Below are 25,457 nucleotides of genomic sequence, written 5' to 3' on the forward strand. Positions count from 1 at the left end.
AACCAATATATTCCAGCACTAGCTACAGTTGGTCCTGATCCAGATGTGGGTGAATGTGTCACACACACACACACCACGCATGACCCAGCATGCATCAATTGTGTCTTTAAATCTTTGAGACGGAGCGGAGTGGAGTGGCTGACAGAGGTACACTACATGGCCAAAAGTACGTGGTCACCTGTTAGTCGAACATTTCATTCCAAAATCATGTACATTAATATGAAGTTGGTCCCCCTTTGCTGCTTTAACAGCCTCTTCCCTTCTGGGAAGGCTTTCCACTAGATGTTGGAACATTGTTGCGGGGACTTGCTTCCATTCAGCCACAAGAGTATTAGTTAGGTCTGGCACTGATGTTGGGCGATTAGGCCTGGCTCGCAGTTGGCGTTCCAATTCATCCCAAAGGTGTTTGATGGGGTTGAGGTCAGGGCTCTGTGCAGGACAGTCAAGTTCTAGACAAACCATTTCTGTATGGACCACACTTTGTGCACGGGGGCATTGTCATGCTGAAACAGGAAAGGGCCTTCCGCAATCTGTTGCCACAGGTGGAAACACAGAATCATCTTGAATTTTATTTTATGCTGTAGCGTTAAGATTTCCCTTCACTGGCACTAAGGGGCCTGGCCCGAACCATGAAAAACAGCCCAAGACCATTATTCTTCATCCACCAAACTTTACAGTTGGGACTATGCATTCAGGCAGGTAGCCTTCTCCTGGCATTCACCAATCCCAAATACAGTGGGGCAAAAAAGTATTTAGTCAGCCACCAATTGTGCAAGTTCTCCCACTTAAAAAGATGAGAGAGGCCTGTAATTTTCATCATAGGTACACTTCAACTATGACAAACACACTGACAAAAAAAAGACAGAAAATCACATTGTAGGATTTTTTATGAATTTATTTGCAAATTATGGTGGAAAAAAAGTATTTGGTCACCTACAAACAAGCAAGATTTCTGGCTCTCACAGACCTGTAACTTCTTCTTTAAGAGGCTCCTCTGTCCTCCACTCGTTACCTGTATTAATGACACCTGTTTGAACTTGTTATCAGTATAAAAGACACCCGTCCACAACCTCAAACAGTCACACTCCAAACTCTACTATGGCCAAGACCAAAGAGCTGGCAAAGGACACCAGAAACAAAATTGTAGACCTGCACCAGCCTGGGAAGACTGAATCTGCAATAGGTAAACAGCTTGGTTTGAAGAAATCAACCTTGGCAGCAATTATTAGGAAATGGAAGACATACAAGACCATTGATAATCTCCCTCGATCTGGGGCTCCATGCAAGATCTCACCCTGTGGGGTCAAAATGATCACAAGAACGGTGAGCAAAAATCCCAGTACCACACGGGGGGGGGGGGGGGGGGGGGCTGGGACCAAAGTAACAAAGCCTACCATCAATAACACATTACGTTGCCAGGGACTAAAATCCTGCAGTGCCAGATGTGTCCCCCTGCCCCCTGCTTGAGCCAGTACATGTCCAGGCCCATCTGAAGTTTGCTAGAGAGCATTTGGATGATCCAGAAGAAGATTGGGAGAATGTCATGTGGTCAGATGAAACCAAAATATAACTTTTTGGTAAAAACTCAACTCGTTGTGTTTGGAGGACAAAGAATGCTGAGTTGCCACTAAAGAACACCATACCTACTGTGAAGCATGGGGGTGGAAACATCATGCTTTGGGGCTGTTTTTCTGCAAAGGGACCAGGACGACTGATCCGTGTAAAGGAAAGAATGAATGGGGCCATGTATCGTGAGATTTTGAGTGAAAACCTCCTTCCCTCAGCAAGGGCATTGAAGATGAAACGTGGCTAGGTCTTTCAGCATGACAATGATCCCAAACACACCGCCCGGGCAACGAAGGAGTAGCTTCGTAAGAAGCATTTCAAGGTCCTGGAGTGGCCTAGCCAGTCTCCAGATCTCAACCCTATAGAAAATCTTTGCAGGGAGTTGAAAGTCCGTGTTGCCCAGCAACAGCCCCAAAACATCACTGCTCTAGGGGAGATCTGCATGGAAGAATGGGCCAAAATACCAGCAACAGTGTGTGAAATCCTTGTGAAGACTTACAGAAAACTTTTGACCTCTGTCATTGCCAATAAAGGGTATATAACAAAGTATTGAGATAAACTTTTGTTATTGACCAAATACTTATTTTCCACCATAATTTGCAAATAAATTCATAAAAAATCCTACAATGTGATTTTCTGGATTTTTTTTCCTGATTTTGTCAGTCATAGTTTAAGTGTACCTATGATGACAATTACAGCCCTCTCTCATCTTTTTAAGTGGGAGAACTTGCACAATTGGTGGCTGACTAAATACTTTTTTGCCCCACTGTACGTCTGTCGGACTGCCAGATGGTGAAGCGTGATTCGTCACTCCAGAGAACATGTTTCCACTGCTCCAGAGTCCAATGGGGGTGAGCTTTACACCACTCCAGTGAACGCTTTGCATTGCACATGGTGATCTTGTGTTTGTGTGCGGCTGCTCGGCCATTCATTAAGCTCCGGCGGACAGTTCTTGTGCTGACGTTGCTTCCATAGGCAGTTTGGAACTCGGTAGTGAGTGTTGCGACTGAGGACAGATGATTTTTCAGCACTCGGCGGTCTTGTTCTGTGAGCTTGTGTGGTCTACCTCTTCGCGGCTGAGCTGTTGTTGCTCCTAGATGTTTCTACTTCAAAAATAACAGCACTTACAGTTGACCGGGGCAGCTCTAGCAGGACAGACATTTGACGAACTGACTTGTTGGAAAGGTGGCATCCTATGGCGGTGCCACACTGAATGTCACTGAGCTCTTCAGTAAGACCAGTATGCTGCCAATGTTTGTCTATGGAGATTGCATGGCTGTGTGCTTGATTTTATATACCTGTCAGCAACTGGTGTGGCTGATATAGCCAAATCCACTAACTTGAAAGGGTATTCACATACGTTTGTCCATGTAGTGTATCCAATGGGACTTTGTCTCCATATAGGTAGTACTTCAGGTCAAATATTCTCCTGGATCTCTAGTTATGACACAATGCCCTCGTCTTTCATTCACTCCCTCAGCTCTCAGCTCTTCAGTACCTTACACTGCTATGCTGCTCGGTCATTGCTCATCCATATATTTACATAGTCTTATTCCATTCCTTTACTTAGATTTGTGTGCATTAGGTCATTGTTGTGGAATTTTTAGATATTGCTGCTCTGTCGGGAACTAGAAGCAAAAGCATTTCGCTACACTCGCATCAACGTCTGCTAACCATGTGACCAATACAATTTGATTTGATATATAAGTCCCATGCCAAATATGTGATATATATTCTGACTTAATGAGATCTGATCAGGCTGTAGTCCATGAGGTCAATTATTTTCATGGAATATTGTTTTATTTCTCTATTCATTCAACTGAGTTCCATTGAAATTAATGTATTTTGCAAGGACGGTCTCTCTCTGGCCAGCCAATTTCTGGTGACTGTCTCTCTGGCCAGTTAATCAGTCTGGCCTATATGTTCACCATGGTGATTTGCCAGGTCTATCTATCCACGCTGGTCTCTGCCAGGCGGTTGTTCATGATGCCCAGGGCACCCACCCCTCCAGAGAAGCCGTTGTGGCCGTGGCGGGAGTTGGATTGTGACTGGCGAGGGTGACCGTTAGCCATCTCTGACAGCTGCTTCTGCATGATGGCCAGGTTCACCTGAGAAATGGAGAGAAAGAGAGAGGAGAACTACTCTCAATGGCCATCAAACAAGTGCCAGACACAAAACATAGCAGTGAAAAAGAAAGCCATTGATATAGCAGCAAAGCGGACTACCTGGGCAGGGACCAGGATTAGTTTGTGTTCCACATATGCTTTATAGTGTGGTTCACAGTACCAAATGTTCCAGGATCTGCAGCCCGAAGTATTTGACATGTGTATTTGAACAGGGTCTTATCTTTTATTTTCATTTAACTAGGCAAGTCAGTTAAGAACAAATTCTTATTTTACAATGACGGCCTACCCCGGCCAAACCCTCCCCTAACCCGGACGACGCTGGGCCAATTGTGCGCCGCCCTATGGGACTCCCGATCACGGCCGGATGTGATACAGCCTGGGATCAAACCAGGGTCTGTAGTGACGCCACTAGCACTGAGATGCAGTACCTTAGACCACTGTGCCACTTGGGAGCCCTTATCTGGGAGCAGTATACATCATGTCCTCCATCTTCCCTCTACCTTATTGGCAGCCAGGAAATCTCTCATGGAGATCATCTCTCCAGACATCCTCCGCCCGTCCACCTCGCTCTCATTCACCGCGTCTGTCTCGATGGACAGGTCCCGCTGCACCCTCAGATGTCCAGGCACCACCACGTTCCTGCGGGGGAGTCTCTGCTGGGTCTGGTGGCCCCCCCTCCTCGGGCAGTGACATGGTGCCTCCATCCTCCTCAACAGCCAGTTCAGCACCTAGAATGAGATTAAGAATAATGCAATTTATAATGTAAAGTGTTGGTCTCATGGTTTATGAGCTAAAATAAAAGATCCCAGAAATGTTCCATTATGCACAAAAAGTGTATTTATATCAAATGTTGAGCAGAAATTTGTTTACATCCCCGTTAGTGAGCATTTCTCTTTGGCCAAGACAATACATCCATCTGACAGGTGTGGCATATCAAGTAGCTGATTATGATCATTACATGATCATTACACAGGTGCATCTTGTGCTGGGGACAATAAATGGCCACTTGAAAATGGGCCATTTTGTCACACAACACAATGCCACAGATGTCAAAAGTTTTAAGGGTGAGTGCAATTTGCATGCTGACTGCAGGAATGTTCCCCAGAGATGTTGCCAGAGAATATAAAGTTAATTTCTCTACCATAAGCCGCCTCCAAGATCGTTTTAGAGAATTCGTCAGTATGTCCAACCGGCCTCACAACCACAGACCACGTGTATTCAGCCAGCCCAGGACCTCCACATCCGGCTTCTACACCTGCGGGATTGTCTGAGGGGGCAGGGGGAGGTCACGGTGCTGAGGAGTATTGCTGTCTGTAATAAAGCCCTTTTGTCGGGAAAAACTAATTCTGTGCCCCTGCTCAGTCATGTGAAATCCATAGATTAGTTCCTAGTTCATTTACTTCTATTGACTGAATTCCTTATAGGAACTGTAAATGAGCAAACATTTTGAAATTCTTACATGTGTCACGCTCTGACCTTAGTTCTTTTGTTATGTCTTTGTTTTAGTATGGTCAGGGCGTGAGTTGGGTGGGTTGTCAATGTTTCTTTTTCTATGATTTGGGATTGTTTGGCCTGGTATGGTTCTCAATCAGAGGCAGCTGTCATTCGTTGTCCCTGATTGAGAACCATACTTAGGTAGCCTGGTTTCACTTTTGAGTTGTGGGTGATTGTTTCCTGTGTCTGTGTTTGTACCATACGGGACTGTTTCAATTTTCGTTTGTTCATTCACGTTGTTATTTTGTGTTTTTGTAGTGTTCAGTTGTATATATTAAAATGGACACTTACCACGCTGCACATTGGTTCGACCTCTCTTACTCCTCGCCAGAAGAAGAGGACAATCGTTACAGCATGTTGCATTTATATTTTTGTTTAGTATATTTCTAAGCACAATTTTAACCAGTCTGTTTCTGCTCTCTTGCCAAGTGTTTATGGTATTGTCATGACAAACAGTTTGTGTTCGTAAATTGGCTAGCTTGAAAGAACACCTCTCTGACCATTTCACTCGCCCTAGCAGAACTTATTGGGCTGTTTTCATGTTATCTAGAGCGTTGGTGACTGTACCTGTGCTGCTGGCAACAGTTTAATTATGTTTTTTTGCCGACGTTTACTGACACCGGTCAAATTCAGCGGGTGTTGCGCGTTTGTAAATTCAGCACTTATTCTGCGCCCAGAGTGAATTTCCAAACTCACCCTAAGTACAATGGAGTTGGCAAGCTAACACAACCACGGGCTTGAGTCACTCTACATAATAACACAGATTCATCGATGAAAACCATCCAATCACACAACAATAATAACCCACCTGTTTGATGACGATGGAGATGACGTTGAACAGCGAGTAAATACAGCAGACGCCTGTCAGTATAAACAGGAAGTTGCCTAGCCGGTATGCCGTCTGGTTCACGTTCCCCTCCTCGTACTCCAACCTTTGGCTGCTCACCACGTCACCGAACCCGATGGTGCTGAACGCCACAAAGCAAAAGTACAGAGAGTCTAGATAGGCCCAGCCTTCTACAGCAGAGTACATTGCTGAGGCGCAGCAGGAAACCAAGATGGCAGCGGCGCCAAGGATCAGCATAACACAGTATACTGAAGGCTTCCACCCAGCTAGCCCCTCCCCCCTGCCACCTCTCCCGCCCCCACCGCTGCCCTCAGAGAGGCGTCGGCAGCCATTTTGGGGAAGCATGGCCTTGCGGCGGCGGCGCTCATGGCAGAACTTGAGGACGAAGGCGATGACGGTGATGACACGCTCCAGGAAGAGGTTGAAGAACAAGATGGTGGCGGCACAGCCGATGAGTCCGTAGAAGATGAGGAAGATCTTACCACCGATCGTCGCTGGCGTGGTCATCCCAAACCCTGGAAAACAAGATGGAGGGAGATGTTATTATTAAGAAAACGGAATGAAAAGAATATTGGTCAAAACTAATCATGATGTTTTTGCTTGTATTTATTAGCCATAACATTGTTGCATAGATACATTACCAATAGAATAGTGTGACAAACGAAACTGGATCACACTGAACTGAGTATTTTGTTCAGTTAAATTATTTTCAAAGATCCTGTTTCTTCACAATGATAAACCAGTCAGTCTGAGCATATTGTTTACTGCCAGCTTTAACAGACAGGTGGAAAAGCACCTCATCAGATAGTGCATAGCTCACATGACACAGTCCCCAAATACAAGTATCACACACGCACACATTTTATTTCTCACTCTCTCCAGCTCTCTTTTCTCACTTCTTCTCTCATTCTCGCTCCAGGCCCACCACTCCATTGCACTCTAGGAATGTCATCTTTCAGCCCAGTGGAGGAGAATCAATACCATTCATTTCAAAGCTGTACAATGTTTTTTTTTGTCATTTGCGATGATTCATTTTTAAGTCATTGACTTGGCATATGAAAGATTTGAGAACATTGCCCTGTTCATGTAAAACATGTATACGTATGCACAGCCAGTCTTCAAGGTTTACAGGGATATAGGATATGTCTGAAATGACACCCTATTCTCTGTGTGGCTCTGGTCCAAAGCAGTGCACTAGATAATAGTGTGCCTTGTCAGACTGTAGACATTAACCTATCCTTTGACCGTGATTGTAATAGTTTACAGAAACTGACTGCTTTACATGTCCACTATGTCGTCTGTCTGTGAGCGTTTCAGCCTGCCCAATGCCCAGCTTTCTGATCCTTCAGTCCACTGTGAGCGTTTCAGCCTGCCCAATGCCCAGCTTTCTGATCCTTCAGTCCACTGTGAGCGTTTCAGCCTGCCCAATGCCCAGCTTTCTGATCCTTCAGTCCACTGTGAGCGTTTCAGCCTGCCCAATGCCCAGCTTTCTGATCCTTCAGTCCACTGTGAGTGTTTCAGCCTGCCCAATGCCCAGCTTTCTGATCCTTCAGTCCACTGTGAGCGTTTTAGCCTGCCCAATGCCCAGCTTTCTGATCCTTCAGTCCACTGTGAGTGTTTCAGCCTGCCCAATGCCCAGCTTTCTGATCCTTCAGTCCACTGTGAACGTTTCAGCCTGCCCAATGCCCAGCTTTCTGATCCTTCAGTCCACTGTGAGTGTTTCAGCCTGCCCAATGCCCAGCTTTCTGATCCTTCAGTCCACTGTGAGTGTTTCAGCCTGCCCAATGCCCAGCTTTCTGATCCTTCAGTCCACTGTGAGCGTTTCAGCCTGCCCAATGCCCAGCTTTCTGATCCTTCAGTCCACTGTGAGTGTTTCAGCCTGCCCAATGCCCAGCTTTCTGATCCTTCAGTCCACTGTGAGCGTTTTAGCCTGCCCAATGCCCAGCTTTCTGATCCTTCAGTCCACTGTGAGTGTTTCAGCCTGCCCAATGCCCAGCTTTCTGATCCTTCAGTCCACTGTGAGCGTTTCAGCCTGCCCAATGCCCAGCTTTCTGATCCTTCAGTCCACTGTGAGCGTTTCAGCCTGCCCAATGCCCAGCTTTCTGATCCTTCAGTCCACTGTGAGCGTTTCAGCCTACCCAATGCCCAGCTTTCTGATCCTTCAGTCCACTGTGAGCGTTTCAGCCTGCCCAATGCCCAGCTTTCTGATCCTTCAGTCCACTGTGAGTGTTTCAGCCTGCCCAATGCCCAGCTTTCTGATCCTTCAGTCCACTGTGAACGTTTCAGCCTGCCCAATGCCCAGCTTTCTGATCCTTCAGTCCACTGTGAGTGTTTCAGCCTGCCCAATGCCCAGCTTTCTGATCCTTCAGTCCACTGTGAGCGTTTCAGCCTGCCCAATGCCCAGCTTTCTGATCCTTCAGTCCACTGTGAGCGTTTCAGCCTACCCAATGCCCAGCTTTCTGATCCTTCAGTCCACTGTGAGCGTTTCAGCCTGCCCAATGCCCAGCTTTCTGATCCTTCAGTCCACTGTGAGCGTTGTCTCTAAACATTTACAGGTTGTGCTCTGTTATGCAGACACACACACATGGCTCTTATGGACTGATGTACAGAGAGCAAAGCCGTGATGAATCCTATGATGAGTCCAGTTCATCGAGTCCAGCCCTTGACTGCTCTCTCTGCTCCCTGTGAGTTGTCACTAACAATGGGCACTCAGGTGTAAAAAAAACATCTCTCTCCATTTACTTCCAATTACTGACGGCCTCTCGGCTTTCACCCAAAATCAATGGATTCACAGTGCAGGGCATCCATTAGTTCCCTTATTGGAGTACACAAGAAGTACAGTTATATATCCTACTCTATTGGACGCAGTATGGTTATATATCCTACTCTATTGGATGCAGTATGGTTATATATCCTACTCTATTGGATGCAGTATGGTTATATATCCTACTCTATTGGATGCAGTATGGTTATATATATCCTGCTCTATTGGATGCAGTATGGTTATATATCCTACTCTATTGGATGCAGTATGGTTATATATATCCTACTCTAGTGGATGCAGTATGGTTATATATCCTACACTAGTGGACGCAGTATGGTTATATATCCTACTCTATTGGATGCAGTATGGTTATATATCCTACTCTATTGGATGCAGTATGGTTATATATATATCCTACTCTATTGGATGCAGTATGGTTATATATCCTACTCTATTGGACGCAGTATGGTTATATATCCTACTCTATTGGATGCAGTATGGTTATATATCCTACTCTAGTGGATGCAGTATGGTTATATATATATCCTACTCTATTGGACGCAGTATGGTTATATATCCTACTCTATTGGATGCAGTATGGTTATATATCCTACTCTAGTGGATGCAGTATGGTTATATATATATCCTACTCTAGTGGATGCAGTATGGTTATATATCCTACTCAATTGGACGCAGTATGGTTATATATATCCTACTCTAGTGGATGCAGTATGGTTATATATCCTACTCTATTGGATGCAGTATGGTTATATATATATCCTACTCTATTGGATGCAGTATGGTTATATATCCTACTCTATTGGATGCAGTATGGTTATATATCCTACTCTAGTGGACGCAGTATGGTTATATATCCTACTCTAGTGGATGTAGTATGGTTATATATCCTACTCTAGTGGATGCAGTATGGTTATATATCCTACTCTATTGGATGCAGTATGGTTATATATCCTACTCTAGTGGACGCAGTATGGTTATATATCCTACTCTTTTGGACGCAGTATGGTTATATATCCTACTCTATTGGATGCAGTATGGTTATATATATATCCTACTCTAGTGGACGCATTATGGTTATATATCCTACTCTATTGTATGCAGTATGGTTATATATCCTACTCTAGTGGACGCAGTATGGTTATATATCCTACTCTAGTGGATGCAGTATGGTTATATATCCTACTCTATTGTATGCAGTATGGTTATATATCCTACTCTAGTGGACGCAGTATGGTTATATATCCTACTCTAGTGGACGCAGTATGGTTATATATCCTACTCTAGTGGATGTAGTATGGTTATATATCCTACTCTATTGGATGCAGTGTGGTTATATATACTACTCGAGTGGACGCATTATGGTTATATATCCTACTCTATTGGATGCAGTCTGGTCATATATCCTACTCGATTGGATGCAGTATGGTTATATATCCTACTCTAGTGGACGCAGTATGGTTATATATCCTACTATATTGGATGCAGTATGGTTATATATATATCCTACTCTATTGGATGCAGTATGGTTATATATCCTACTCTATTGGATGCAGTATGGTTATATATCCTACTCTAGTGGATGCAGTATGGTTATATATCCTACTCTATTGGATGCAGTATGGTTATATATCCTACTCTTTTGGACGCAGTATGGTTATATATCCTACTCTATTGGATGCAGTATGGTTATATATATCCTACTCTAGTGGACGCATTATGGTTATATATCCTACTCTATTGTATGCAGTATGGTTATATATCCTACTCTAGTGGACGCAGTATGGTTATATATCCTACTCTAGTGGATGTAGTATGGTTATATATCCTACTCTATTGGATGCAGTATGGTTATATATCCTACTCTATTGTATGCAGTATGGTTATATATCCTACTCTAGTGGACGCAGTATGGTTATATATCCTACTCTAGTGGATGTAGTATGGTTATATATCCTACTCTATTGGATGCAGTATGGTTATACATCCTACTCTATTGGATGCAGTATGGTTATATATCCTACTCTAGTGGACGCAGTATGGTTATATATCCTACTCTAGTGGATGCAGTATGGTTATATATCCTACTCTAGTGGATGCAGTATGGTTATATATCCTACTCTATTGGATGCAGTCTGGTCATATATCCTACTCTAGTGGATGCAATATGGTTATATATATATCCTACTCTATTGGATGCAGTATGGTTATATATATATATCCTACTCTAGTGGATGCAGTATGGTTATATATCCTACTCTATTGGATGCAGTATGGTTATATATATATATCCTACTCTAGTGGATGCAGTATGGTTATATATCCTACTCTATTGGATGCAGTATGGTTATATATATATATCCTACTCTATTGGATGCAGTATGGTTATATATATATCCTACTCTATTGGATGCAGTATGGTTATATATCCTACTCTATTGGATGCAGTATGGTTATATATCCTACTCTAGTGGATGCAGTATGGTTATATATCCTACTCTATTGGATGCAGTATGGTTATATATCCTACTCTAGTGGATGCAGTATGGTTATATATCCTACTCTATTGGATGCAGTATGGTTATATATCCTACTCTATTGGATGCAGTATGGTTATATATCCTACTCTAGTGGATGCAGTATGGTTATATATCCTACTCTATTGGATGCAGTATGGTTATATATCCTACTCTATTGGATGCAGTATGGTTATATATCCTACTCTAGTGGATGCAGTATGGTTATATATCCTACTCTAGTGGATGCAGTATGGTTATATATCCTACTCTATTGGATGCAGTATGGTTATATATATATCCTACTCTAGTGGATGCATTATGGTCATATATCCTACTCTAGTGGATGCAGTATGGTTTTATATCCTACTCTAGTGGACGCGTTATGGTTATATAACTTTCTCTATTTTAAATGACAGAACATAAATGTGCTGTATTTAGTATTTCAGTACTGAATAGAAATGCATTAGCTGAGTTTGTCCAAATCCATTTATTTCATTTGTTAACAAGCAATAAAGTAATTAAGAGAGATTAAAGCCTTTAGCTGCGTTGCTTAGCTACAAAAGAACAGAGATAAGAATGTCCCTTATGTCATGAACATCCCCTCCCCACCAGGCTTTTGTTGTGCATCACAGTCAGGGTCTTATATCACCCAGACTGAGAGAGAGATCCTGCTTTGCCTGAGGAGGAGTTCCTAGTAATTGGCACTCAAGGCTGCACTAATTGAAGAGGTTTTCATATTCACACCAATTACAAGACACACAATAAGCCTAATTGGAACTTGATGGACATACATATTGAAGCATAATTTAGTTGGCTGTGATTGTTCTAGTATTGGAATAATTGAACGGTGCCTATTCATAATATAATAACATCCCTATAGTCTACACAAGGGTTTACCAAGCTCAAATTTGATTTGATTTGATTTAGGAGATGGTTAGGAAACCCTGCAAACAGAAATCATTTGAAAATAACATTAGAGCTGTAAAATATTGTCAACAACTGGCCATTTATAATATGTTCCACTTTTAATTGCCATGTAATATTGTTTAAAGTTGTGATATGTGATAATAATATGTGAAAATGATATGATCTATAGGGTATATCAAATCTCACCTATGGTCGAGACCACGGTCCCCACGAAGTAGAACGCACCGGTAAAGTCCCACCGAGGTCTGATGGTGTCCACGCGGATCCCAGCCACGTTCGCCTCCTCGTAGTTCCTCAAGAAGTTGTTCAGCTCTTTCTTGCTAAGGTTATACTTTTGGCTGAACTGTTCAATCCGCTGCCCCCAGCGCTCCTTCGCCTCCGCTTCCATCGGCTGTTCCAGTACTGAAAAGACAGCGGCACCGCAGAGGAGATAGAGGATTATGAACACAGCTAACATAAGGAACCTGGCGTTATCCTCGTTGAAGGGACCGAAGCCACAACAGCAGCCGCTCCGGAAAGCCATTACGTAGGATAATCACCGTTCAACAGGTGTTAGGGACGCGACGCATCGTTTTATTATGGAACAAATTATACACTGCTCATCATCTGTCTCTTTAAGTTTATCGTTGAAAATAAAAAATGTCCAGGGTAGAAACTGGTGAAATAGAGTTGGAGGCTATGAGGATAGAGAGCAAGAGAGAAAAATATGAGAGTTTTCCTCATGGAGAGCAGAGAGAAAAAATGTGATATGTTTCATCACGGAGAGCACAGAGACAGAGAGAGAATAAAATAGTTTTCCTCAGAGATTCAACAGTTGTTCACGTCACTGTGAAAAAACCCACCACAACAGTACCCATCAAAAGTTGTCAAGGATCTTTGACCATTAATCCAAGTCTAAAATGTTTGGTTATTATCTGTTACAATAAACATACGGCCTCATCCTTGACAGTTGTGCGCTTGTCAAAAATAAATACATTACTTTTAACCTCCCTGATATAGTTCAAATGTTATTAAACAAAATGTCCTTTTAACCGTGTGCAAACACATTTTTTTTAATGTCACAACGTTTTTCAAGAGCACCAACACGATGCATTTGAGTTGTACCCTCAGCTTTGTCTCAAAAGAACGCCCCTCTCGCAGAGGGTGTTGAGAAGAAAACTTTTGATTAGCTTACACTGCATTCATTGAACGGTGAACTCTGTATGAACCCACGGTAAACTCAAGGCTGTTACACTCAACAGTAAGATGTCCGTCTGCAACAGTGCGCGTCTGTCGAACTGACCTCCATCTCGACTAGGCCACGCACTCTGAACAAGCCCCAGTCACAAACCCACACCCACCTCCTTCGCTGTTCAGGTGGAGGCCTTTACATACGAGCGCAAAATAAAATAAACATGAAGCTACTGTATAAACTTCAGCTTTCATAAAACATTAATATAACACAACTTAACAATATGAACAACTGTGAATGTACTAAGTCAGTAATGATTACTTAAGTTATGTATTAATTTATAAAAAAAATGACAGAATGAAAACATTCTGGTTAAACTATCAAGTGGATCAAGACACCGGGCACCATGTGACTTGAGGAGCCGGAAACAATGCTAAGCATGATTCCAACATTTGGGCAGTCTCCTGCCGCTGTCTGTCCACAGAGCATTAGAGAACGGCACCGTGACATCTTCTGTCATGGATCAATATGACTTGACCTTTCAGATCTGAGTCTGAACATTCATATGTTTGCGCATGGGACATCCAGGGACAATCTGAGCAAATGTCACTACTGTGGAACAAGCTGTTAAAATGCATTATGCACATCAGAGGAAGATGGAAAACAAAAGGCAATTTTTAAAATATATCCTGCTTTGGATGGTTAGTGAACATAATCATATTTTTTTGGGGTGTAACTGGTGGTGACTTTAGGAAGATTTGAGGAAGTAATACTTGCAGACAGAGTTTAACCCACCCAGATCTCAGACAGTTGTTTAGCCCTGTGGATACTTTTGACAGGCAGATTTGCAGCATGTCCAGCAGGCTGTGCTCTTACAGGAGGCCACTATTTAGATTTTTAGTGAACCCCAACATTTCTAGTGGAAGTGGTGGTAACTTTGGCACACACTTTGAGGCAGATAATTTCAGCACCATGGACAGGGATTATGCTTGTTGACAGTACCTCAACATTACTGGTGTAACTTTGGTGCATAGTTTGAGGCCAAAACATTTTGGAACCATGGACAGCTAATAGGCCTACACCTCTGGCCAGACTCAGCAGTCCGGTTCGCCCACCAACGTAGCCTATCTGTGTCGCCTCAGAATGTGATTTAGTCCAGGAGGTCAAATGTACATTGCTTGCAGCATAGGCCTACATGTTGTGCAGTAGATCCTAAAGTTCGTCAGAGCTGTGTTTCTCCACCACAGCCCAGGTGTAGGCGTGGAGAGGAGGGTCTGCAACAGGATACATGTTTTGGCAGTTTCAAAGGAAAAGCTGTGTGACTCTAACATTACTTATTTACTTACCTGACCCTCGCTCCAGCTAGCTAGCTTTTACCAGGTTAGTTATAATAAGGGCCACCAACAAGTAACGTTAGTTAGTTAGCTAACTAGCTAGCTGCATTCCTTTACTGACAGAACAGACAGGGAGCTTATATTAAAAACAAGCAAGCATCGACTTAAAGGCTAAAGCTAGCCGGATATCATGTAGGGCATTTGGAAAGTATTCAGACCTCTTCCCTTTTTCCACATTTTGTTAACGTTACAGCCTTATTCTAAAATGTATTAAATAAAAACGTAAAGTTAAAGTGTGTGTTTCCCGATGTGCTCTGTTGAAGGGTATGTATCGGAAGGCTCTAACCTGTGTATGTTTTTTGTTGTTGTGTGTGTTTAAATAACCACTCACAAGCTAGCTACTTAATAATATTTTTCTTCCTCTTTCAAAATATAATTTGGTGAATAATGGATAACTCCATCATTTGTTTCTGTAAATAATTTTTTGGTAGAATTTCTATGTTGAAGATTCCAATTCGCTTCATTTTTGTAATACATTAAACTTGATCATTCTTGAATAAGTACCTCCATTTCTTTTTGTTTTTCCTCTTTTCTTTGTCCACCTGGACAAAAGGAACACCTATGTGAGAATACTGTTCATTGACTACAGCTCAGCGTTCAACACCATAGCACTGTCGTGTCTTTGGCTATGCCTGATTAAGTGATATGACATGCTATTCTATAAAATAATTTCTCTGTAATTAATATCACCTGATTGACCTAATCATGTAAATGTAATTAACTAGAGAGTCGGGCACCACAAAATAATATTTATAGAGCTGTTATCTTCCGAATAAACTCTTAAAGACCTAGTAATATTTTACATCAATAGCCGTCAATATCAATCCTTATCTTAATTCAGTCTCATCTGAAAGTTGTAAATTCTTGGTTATCTGCCAAGGTACAGGACGACAGGCAGGCCCATGGTCAGGCAGAGGTCGGTAATCCAGAGTAGTGGGCAAAGGTACAGGACGTCAGGCAGGCCCAGGTCAGGCAGAGGTCGGTAATCCAGAGTAGAAGCAAAGGTACAGGACGTCAGGCAGGCCCAGGTCAGGCAGAGGTCGGTAATCCAGAGTAGTGGGGCCAAGGTACAGGACGTCAGGCAGGCCCAGGTCAGGCAGAGGTCGGTAATCCAGAGTAGTGGGGCCAAGGTACAGGACGACAGGCAGGCCCAGGTCAGGCAGAGGTCGGTAATCCAGAGTAGTGGGGCCAAGGTACAGGACGTCAGGCAGGCCCAGGTCAGGCAGAGGTCGGTAATCCAGAGTAGTGGGGCCAAGGTACAGGACGTCAGGCAGGCCCATGGTCAGGCAGAGGTCGGTAATCCAGAGTAGTGGGCAAAGGTACAGGACGGCAGGCAGGCCCATGGTCAGGCAGAGGTCGGTAATCCAGAGTAGTGGGCAAAGGTACAGGACGTCAGGCAGGCCCAGGGTCAGGCAGAGGTCGGTAATCCAGAGTAGTGGGGCCAAGGTACAGGACGACAGGCAGGCTCAGGGTCAGGCATAGTGGTCAGGCGAGCGGGTACAGGGTCAGGACAGGCAAGGGTCAAAAACCAGGAGGAGGAGAAAAAGAGAGGCTGGGAAAAGACAGGCGCTGACAGGACAAATGGCTGGTAAGCTTGACAAATAAGACGAACTGGCACCGACAGACAGAAAACATAGGTATAAATACCCAGGGGATAAGTGGAGAAGATGGGTAACACCTGGAGGGGGTGGAGACAAGCACAAGGACAGGTGAAACAGATCAGGGCGTGACAGGTTAGTTCTCATAAGCACCCTCATAGATATTTATGTTATCATGGGACTGCCCATATTTCCCTCTGGCCAACGTCAATTGGCGGCCAAGGGTTTGTCTTAGTGACAACGGACCTACAATACCATTCAAAAGTTTGGGGTCACTTAGAAATGTCCTTGTTTTTTAAAGAAAAACACATTTTGTGTCCATTAAAATAACATAAAATTGATCAGAAATACAGTGTAGACATTGTTAATGCTGTAAATAACTATTGTAGCTGGAAACGGCTGATTTTGAATAGAATATCTACGTAGGCGTATAGAGGCCCATTATCAGCAACCATCACTCCTGTGTTTCAGTGGCATTTTGTGTTAGCTAATCCAAGTTTTATCATTTTAAATGGCTAATTGATCATTAGAAAACCCTTTTGCAAGTATGTTAGCACAGCTAAAAACTGTTGTCCGAATTAAAGAAGCAATATAACTGGCCTTCTTTTGACTAGTTGAGTATCTGGAGCATCAGCCTTTGTTGGTTTGATTACAGGCTCAAAATGGCCAGAAACAAAGTACTTTCTTCTGAAACTCATCAGTCTATTCTCATTCTGAGAAATGAAGGTTATTCCATGAGAGAAATTGCCAAGAAACTGAAGATCTCGTACAACGCTGTATACTACTCCCTTCACAGAACAGCGCAAACTGGTTCTAACCAGAATAGAAAGAGGAGTGGGAGGCCCTTGCAAAAGCAGTTTAGGTCAAAAGATAAATAAAGGAAATATAGGAAGTAACAGATGTTAATGGAAAATGTACGATAGAGGCACAAAATAGGTTAAATCAAATCAAAGTTGATTTGTCACGTGCTCCAAATACAACAGGTATTCTTACAGGTAACCTTATAGTGAAATGCTTACTTACAGGCTCTAACCAATGGTGCGGGGAAAAAAGGTGTGTGTGTGTGTGTGTGTGTGTGTGTGTGTGTGTTGGTAAGTAAAGAAATAAAACAACAGTAAAAAAATAATTTTAAAAAAGAGTAGCAAGGCTATATACAGACACCTGTTAGTCAGGCTTAATGAGGTAGTATGTACACGTAGGTATCGTTAAAGTCACTATGTATATGATGAACAGAGAGTAGCAGAAGCGTAAAAAGAGTGGTTGGCGGGTGGTGGGACACAATGCAGACAGCCCGGTTAGCCAATGTGCGGGAGCACTGGTTGGTCGGGCCATTTAGGTAGTATGTACATGAATGTATAGTTAAAGTGACTATGCATATAAGATAAACAGAGAGTAGCAGCAGCGTAAAAGAGGGGTTGGGGGGGGGACACAATGCAAATAGTCCGGGTAACCATTTGGTTACCTATTCAGGAGTCTTATGGCTTGAGGGTAAAAACTGTTGAGATGCCTTTTTGTCCTAGACTTGGCACTCCAGTACCACTTGCCATGCGGTAGTAGAGAGAATTTTTAGGTCCTTCCTCTGGCACCGCCTGGTGTAGAGGTCCTGGATGGCAGGCAGCTTTGCCCCAGTGATCTACTGGGCCGTACGCACTACCCTCTGAAGTGCCTTGCGGTCGGAGGCCGAGCGGTGGCCGTACCAGGCAGTGATGCAACCGGTGAGGATGGTTACGATTGCAGCTGTAGAACCTTTTGAGTATCTCAGGACCCATGCCAACTTTTTTTTGTTTCCTGAGGGGGAATAGGCTTTGTCGTTACCTCTTCACGACTGTCTTGGTGTGTTTGGACCATTCTAGTTTGTTGTTGATGTGGACACCAAGGAATTTGAAGCTCTCAACCTGCTCCACTACAGCCCCGTCGATGAGAATGGGGACGTGCTCGGTGCTCCTTTTCCTGTAGTCCACAATCATCTTCTTAGTCTTGGTTACGTTCAGGGATAGGTTGTTATTTTGGCACCACCCGGCCAGGTCTCTGACCTCCTCCCTATAGGCTGGCTCGTCATTGTAGGTGATCAGGCCTACCACTGTTGTATCATCAGCAAACTTAATGATGGTGTTGGAGTCGTGCCTGGCCATGCAGTCGTGGGTGAACAGGGAGAACAGAAGGGGACTGAGCACGCACCCCTGGGGAGCTCCAGTGTTGAGGATCAGCGTGGCAGATGTGTTGCTACCTACCCTCACCACCTAGGGGCGGCCTGTCAGGAAGTCCAGGATCCAGTTTCCGAGGGAGGTGTTTAGTCCCAGGATCCTTACCTTGATGATGAGCTTTGAGGGTACTGTCATGAAGTTGGCCTGGGGGTAGGTTTATGACAGTCATAAATACCTCTTCCCCCTTTTTCCTCTCTACCTTACTGAGGTTACATTTGCAAAACCCTTGGCTAACATTGAGATTCTGAGAACATCAGTAGGTGGGGGGAAATGAACTATATTCTGGTAATCCGAACAATTGAACATATGCGGTGGTACTTAATGAATATGATGTCAGTTCGGTTGTCATCTGAGACATTCAAATCAATGATAAGATGACATAAGCTCTACAGTGGAGAGTCTACACATCAGAGTTATCGGATTCACATGGAATTGTTGTTCAATTTAAATGTTTGAATATGAAATTATTCGTGATGGGATGAAATGTGATTTTAGCTTCTAAAATGTGAGATTTGGGTTTTCATAAGATAGGGCTCTGCTCAATCAGTGGCCCGCGCCTGGGAAGGGACATGGGCTATAAAACTTTTCAAACACGCCCTCCTCTACCTTCCTATATAAGCCCTTGACGACAATATAACTTCCTGTTCCGATGATGTGAGGATGACGGTCCAATGTCAGAATGGTTCAGATAATAACTACAGAATGAAGCCAACATCATTGTGAGCTTGGTTGCGAATGGTATGAACTTTGAACTCTTATTCACTACAGAAGTGATACCTCCCAGCCGTTGAGTTAGCAACAGCAGATGCAACGAGGGTTAGGAAGGAACAGACCTCTGCCTGACCTGGGCCTGCCTGTCGTCCTGTACCTTTGCCCCACTACTCTGGATTACCGACCTCTGCCTGACCCTGGGCCTGCCTGTCGTCCTGTACCTTTGCCCCACTACTCTGGATTACCGACCTCTGCCTGACCCTGGGCCTGCCTGTCGTCCTGTACCTTTGCCCACTACTCTGGATTATCGACCCCTGCCTGCCTTGACCTGTCATTTGCCTGCCCCTGTTGTTACAAGTAACACTGTTACTTCACACAGTCTGCATCAAGGTCTTACCTTGATACCTGACATGACCAAATGACATGGAAAACTGTCAGAAAAAAATAAATGGTAACAATATTAGATAACATTAATAGAAATACTAACACAATCTTATAAATGCATGCTCATATTTTGAGTCCCAACATGTCAGCCCAGCCTGATCAGTTCATTTGATTCAATTGTTCGGGAAAAAAAATTAAGAGAAAACAATCTGAATATATGGCAAGACCAGTCCTTTTTTTAATGTCCATTTGTCAGGACTTCCGCCGAATCCGGTACCTCTCCTTGTTCGGGCGGCGTTCGGCGGTCGACGTCATCGGTTTTCTAGACATCACTGATCCACCTTTCATTTTCCATTGGTTTTGTCGCTGGCTACGTCCCTTCCGTCTTCAAGAGAGCGAGAGTTGCACCCCTTCTGAAAAAACCTACACTCGATCCCTCCGATGTCAACAACTACAGACCAGTATCCCTTCTTTCTTTTCTCTCCAAAACTCTTGAACGTGCCGTCCTTGGCCAGCTCTCCCGGTATCTCTCTCAGAATGACCTTCTTGATCCAAATCAGTCAGGTTACAAGACTAGTCATTCAACTGAGACTGCTCTTCTCTGTATCACGGAGGCACTCCGCACTGCTAAAGCTAACTCCCTCTCCTCTGCTCTCATCCTTCTAGACCTATCGGCTGCCTTCGATACTGTGAACCATCAGATCCTCCTCTCCACCCTCTCCGAGTTGGGCATCTCCGGCGCGGCCCACGCTTGGATTGCGTCCTACCTGACAGGTCGCTCCTACCAGGTGGCGTGGCGAGAATCTGTCTCCTCGCCACGCGCTCTCACCACTGGTGTCCCCCAGGGCTCTGTTCTAGGCCCTCTCCTATTCTCGCTATACACCAAGTCACTTGGCTCTGTCATAACCTCACATGGTCTCTCCTATCATTGCTATGCAGACGACACACAATTAATCTTCTCCTTTCCCCCTTCTGATGACCAGGTGGCGAATCGCATCTCTGCATGTCTGGCAGACATATCAGTGTGGATGACGGATCACCACCTCAAGCTGAACCTCGGCAAGACGGAGCTGCTCTTCCTCCCGGGGAAGGACTGCCCGTTCCATGATCTCGCCATCACGGTTGACAACTCCATTGTGTCCTCCTCCCAGAGCGCTAAGAACCTTGGCGTGATCCTGGACAACACCCTGTCGTTCTCAACTAACATCAAGGCGGTGGCCCGTTCCTGTAGGTTTATGCTCTACAACATCCGCAGAGTACGACCCTGCCTCACACAGGAAGCGGCGCAGGTCCTAATCCAGGCACTTGTCATCTCCCGTCTGGATTACTGCAACTCGCTGTTGGCTGGGCTCCCTGCCTGTGCCATTAAACCCCTACAACTCATCCAGAACGCCGCAGCCCGTCTGGTGTTCAACCTTCCCAAGTTCTCTCACGTCACCCCGCTCCTCCGCTCTCTCCACTGGCTTCCAGTTGAAGCTTGCATCCGCTACAAGACCATGGTGCTTGCCTACGGAGCTGTGAGGGGAACGGCACCGCAGTACCTCCAGGCTCTGATCAGGCCCTACACCCAAACAAGGGCACTGCGTTCATCCACCTCTGGCCTGCTCGCCTCCCTACCACTGAGGAAGTACAGTTCCCGCTCAGCCCAGTCAAAACTGTTCGCGGCTCTGGCCCCCAATGGTGGAACAAACTCCCTCACGACGCCAGGACAGCGGAGTCAATCACCACCTTCCGGAGACACCTGAAACCCCACCTCTTCAAGGAATACCTAGGATAGGATAAAGTAATCCTTCTCACCCCCCCCCTTAAATGATTTAGATGCACTATTGTAAAGTGGCTGTTCCACTGATGTCAGAAGGTGAATTCACCAATTTGTAAGTCGCTCTGGATAAGAGCGTCTGCTAAATGACTTAAATGTAAATGTAATGATATCCTGTTATATTCAGAGAAAAAATAGGGCAGTGTAATGTCTTATGCATTACACTGCCCATAAAGGAATACCCAAGTTGAACTTACAGTCGACTCTGACGCAGTCATGGCACGATAGCCAAGGATACTTGCAGTACTGACAAGCCAGAGTGAGTAATCCTGTAAAACCAACCCTCTCCACCCACACACATTTTGTTTTTTTTCCAGGGTCGTTGCTATATCACTGTCTGTTTTACACCTAGGCCTATATCATTAGGATCAAAAATATAAAAAGGTAGCATAAATAACTTAAATAAAAATATATAATATAGCACTCTCTCACTTAGAGAAACGCTTCCATAAGCCAGTTGTTGTGTTAGTTCTACTGTTAACTTTAATCAGTTTATCCCAGTGTTAACCAGCCCACCACACACTAATGGAGACAACAACCCTGTAGACAAAACCTCGTCCCTTTGCCGGTGTGTATTGGTACAATAATCATCCTTTACATTTTGTATATTGAGATGTATTTTAAAATGTAAAAGTGTAATAACACCAATTATTTTCGGATCGTAAAGACCTATTCCAATAGAGTACCTAGGCAGGTTTTTTATTATAGGATCCTTTATCCTAGCCCTATAATAAATCTAAATAAATTCATATTTATTAAGTTTTATCTTAAGAGCTAATTGTTCTTCCGATTCACGTCGGCGAACAAGGGCCTCACTATATAACAGCTTTTAAGTCGTAATATACCCAACCTTTACAATTAGGCCATATCATATCAAACTAAAACAACAGCCTTGGTATTTCTACAATCTTCAATTTAAATAAAGAAGAAATCATACAGAAAAAAGGTCAGCCATACCCATCTTCACCTTCCCCTAAATCAAAACCTGATATTACGTCTAAATAGCCCCAAGCTCCATATTGCCTAGATAGAAAAAGTGTACGTTCATCGTACCCCAATCTGAACTACCATAAATGCAACCTTTTTTTAAGTCCACGTAGTCCACGGTTCCATACTGCATGAATAAACAAATAACAAGTTGTTCATGCAAAAAAAAAAGTTTTTGTAAAAAACGAATGAATCCATATTTGTACTGTGTAATACGGTGCGGTGCGTATGTGTATCAGGGACTATTTCAACAGGAGGGTTAAGTGATTAAGTGATGAAGTGATTTTGCTGAACTGTTGTTGATTCTCCTTCCTTGTGGATGTTGTTCAGTACTATGATTCCTTCACAATGACTTGAGGTAATTGAGGTTCAATCAACGAGCCTCATGTCATTTCATGATCGTGTTTAATAAGCTAAATTGCCAACGTGGCCCATTGTCATCAAGCGTTGTTGTGCCATGCAGTGAATGGACCCACTGATGATGTCAGTGTGTGAGCTTGTTGCTATGGCTCTCGTTAGCACCTCTGTAAGAGGGTCTCAATAGTCACTGCATGTCCAATCAGCTACCTAGGACCAGACTAGACTCTCCTCAGCTCTCCATTAAGCCCCAAAACCGACACTCACAAGACCGGAGCCCTGTCTGCTGTGTTTTTGTATTGGTATGGATCTGGCATACAGACCTTACAGGCAGTAGATGGCCTACTCTGTGTTAGTCTTTCATTCTCTCCCACTTACCTGCTTACTTCATAAAATAATAAGAATATATTTTCTGATTTTTCACTGCATCACGGTAGCATACGCTAACGTTTCAGTTGATCAAGTGTTCTATCGTGAGCCCCAATGAGCCTTTTGAAGTATGTCTGTGTCTGTCTGTATATCTGTGCGTGTGTGTGTCTGACCAGTGGCCACACCTCTGTCTTTGATGCCCCAGTTGTCAGAGAAATCATCAAACAAGTTATTAGTGATTCCAGGTTCATACTTCCACCTGGAACAGTTACATGACGTAACAGAATAGGGGAGGACAGGTGGTAAACTAAACCAATCAGAGAACAGATAACACAGATGGTAAACTAAACCAATCAGAGAACAGATAACACAGATGGTAAACTAAACCAATCAGAGAACAGATAACACAGATGGTAAACTAAACCAATCAGAGAACAGATAACACAGATTGTTAAACTAAACCAATCAGATAACAGATAACACAGATTGTTAAACTAAACCAATCAGAGAACAGATAACACAGATTGTTAAACTAAACCAATCAGAGAACAGATAACACAGATTGTTAAACTAAACCAATCAGAGAACAGATAACACAGATTGTTAAACTAAACCAATCAGAGAACAGATAACACAGATTGTTAAACTAAACCAATCAGAGAACAGATAACACAGATGGTAAACTAAACCAATCAGAGAACAAATAACACAGATTGTTAAACTAAACCTATCAGAGAACAGATAACACAGATGGTAAACTAAACCAATCAGAGAACAGATAACACAGATGGTAAACTAAACCAATCAGAGAGCACAGATGGTAAACTAAACCAATCAGAGAACACAGATGGTAAACTAAACCAATCAGAGAACACAGATGATAAACTAAACCAATCAGAGGCCATCTGGAAGTCTATGAATACTCTGCAATTCGTTGTATCACACAATGTGTCCCAATAATGTCTCCTTCCTGAAGTGTGCAGTCATTCACACACTCTTGGAAAATAGGGTTCCAAAAGGGTTCTTCGGCTGACCCCATAGGAGAACCCTGTTTGGTTCCAGGTAGAACCCTTTTTGGTTTTAGGTAGAACCCTTTTTGGTTCCAGGTAGAACTCTTTTTGGTTCGATGTAGAACTATTTTGGGCTCCATGTAGAACCTATCTGGAACCAAAAGGGTTCTTCAAAGGGTTCTCCTATGGAGACAGCTGAAGAATAATTTTAGGTTCTTGAGTGTACTCCCCACAAAATGTAAAAAAAGCATTGGAGTTTTGAAATACCATTAATTTCCTTTCAAAGCATGAATGGATGTAAAGAAGTGCACACTTCCAGAGAAAGGAGAGATTATTGGGACACAGTCACAGAAACGTACATACTTGTCTGACAGACTCTGCCAGACAACCTTCAGACTTGAACAATGAATATTCACTGGTTGTCATAACACTGTCAACAATACTTTTGCTCTCTTACTTCTCTTTTACTCCCCAGTAAAGATCAGTGGAGCACAGTGGAAGTGATGCTTTCGGTTATGGTCTCCAAAGCATCTAAGTGCTATCGTAGAAAGTGACAAAGTCGTCTGAGGCAGAAACAACAGAAGACAACAGAGTCTTGTGGATGAAGCTGTAGTAGCAGTCTGACTAGACAACACAGTTGACATTCAACAGAGTCTTGTGGCTGTAGCTGGAGTAGCAGTCTGACTAGACAACACAGTTGACATTCAGGATGCTGTGGGTTTTATTACATGTTACAAATCACAGCTTGTGATATTTATCATGTATAGACTAAGTATAGATCACATGTAGATCACATATAGATCACATATAGATCACATATAGATAACGTGTAGATCACATATAGATAACGTGCAGATCACATATAGATAACGTGCAGATCACATATGGATGACATGTAGATCACATGTATAGATCACATGTATAGATCACATGTATAGATCATGTGTAGATCAGTTGGTTGAGCATGGCCTTGCAACGCCAGGGTCGTGAGTTTGATTCCTGCTGGGGCCAACCATAAGAAAAAACGTCTGCTAAATGACATGTCGTTACATTATTACTATGTACAGATGATGTGTATCTGTAGTGCAGAGAGCAGTAGCAGTAGATGTAGCCCATCTTACACGCTGCTTTGTGGTCCTGAAGGACACTTCTGGTTTCCTTTCTGTCCCTTCTAATCAGGGACTATTCAGAA

General features: G+C 43.5%; 1 protein-coding gene across 1 annotated transcript; it reads right to left on the minus strand.

Annotated features, from left to right (window-relative positions):
• Positions 1-3,512: 3,512 nt before the first annotated feature.
• Positions 3,513-12,784, minus strand: LOC135557243 (potassium channel subfamily K member 13-like). Its single transcript, XM_064990446.1, has 4 exons — positions 12,448-12,784; positions 5,995-6,548; positions 4,193-4,420; positions 3,513-3,674 (listed from the first exon to the last, which is right to left on the minus strand). The coding sequence occupies exons 1-4, from the start codon at positions 12,782-12,784 to the stop codon at positions 3,513-3,515; spliced, it is 1,281 nt and encodes a 426-aa protein (XP_064846518.1).
• Between the last annotated feature and the right edge of the window lie 12,673 nt (positions 12,785-25,457).

This window comes from Oncorhynchus masou, chromosome 16 (assembly GCF_036934945.1).
Source record: "Oncorhynchus masou masou isolate Uvic2021 chromosome 16, UVic_Omas_1.1, whole genome shotgun sequence".
In the NCBI taxonomy this organism is placed as follows: domain Eukaryota; kingdom Metazoa; phylum Chordata; class Actinopteri; order Salmoniformes; family Salmonidae; genus Oncorhynchus; species Oncorhynchus masou.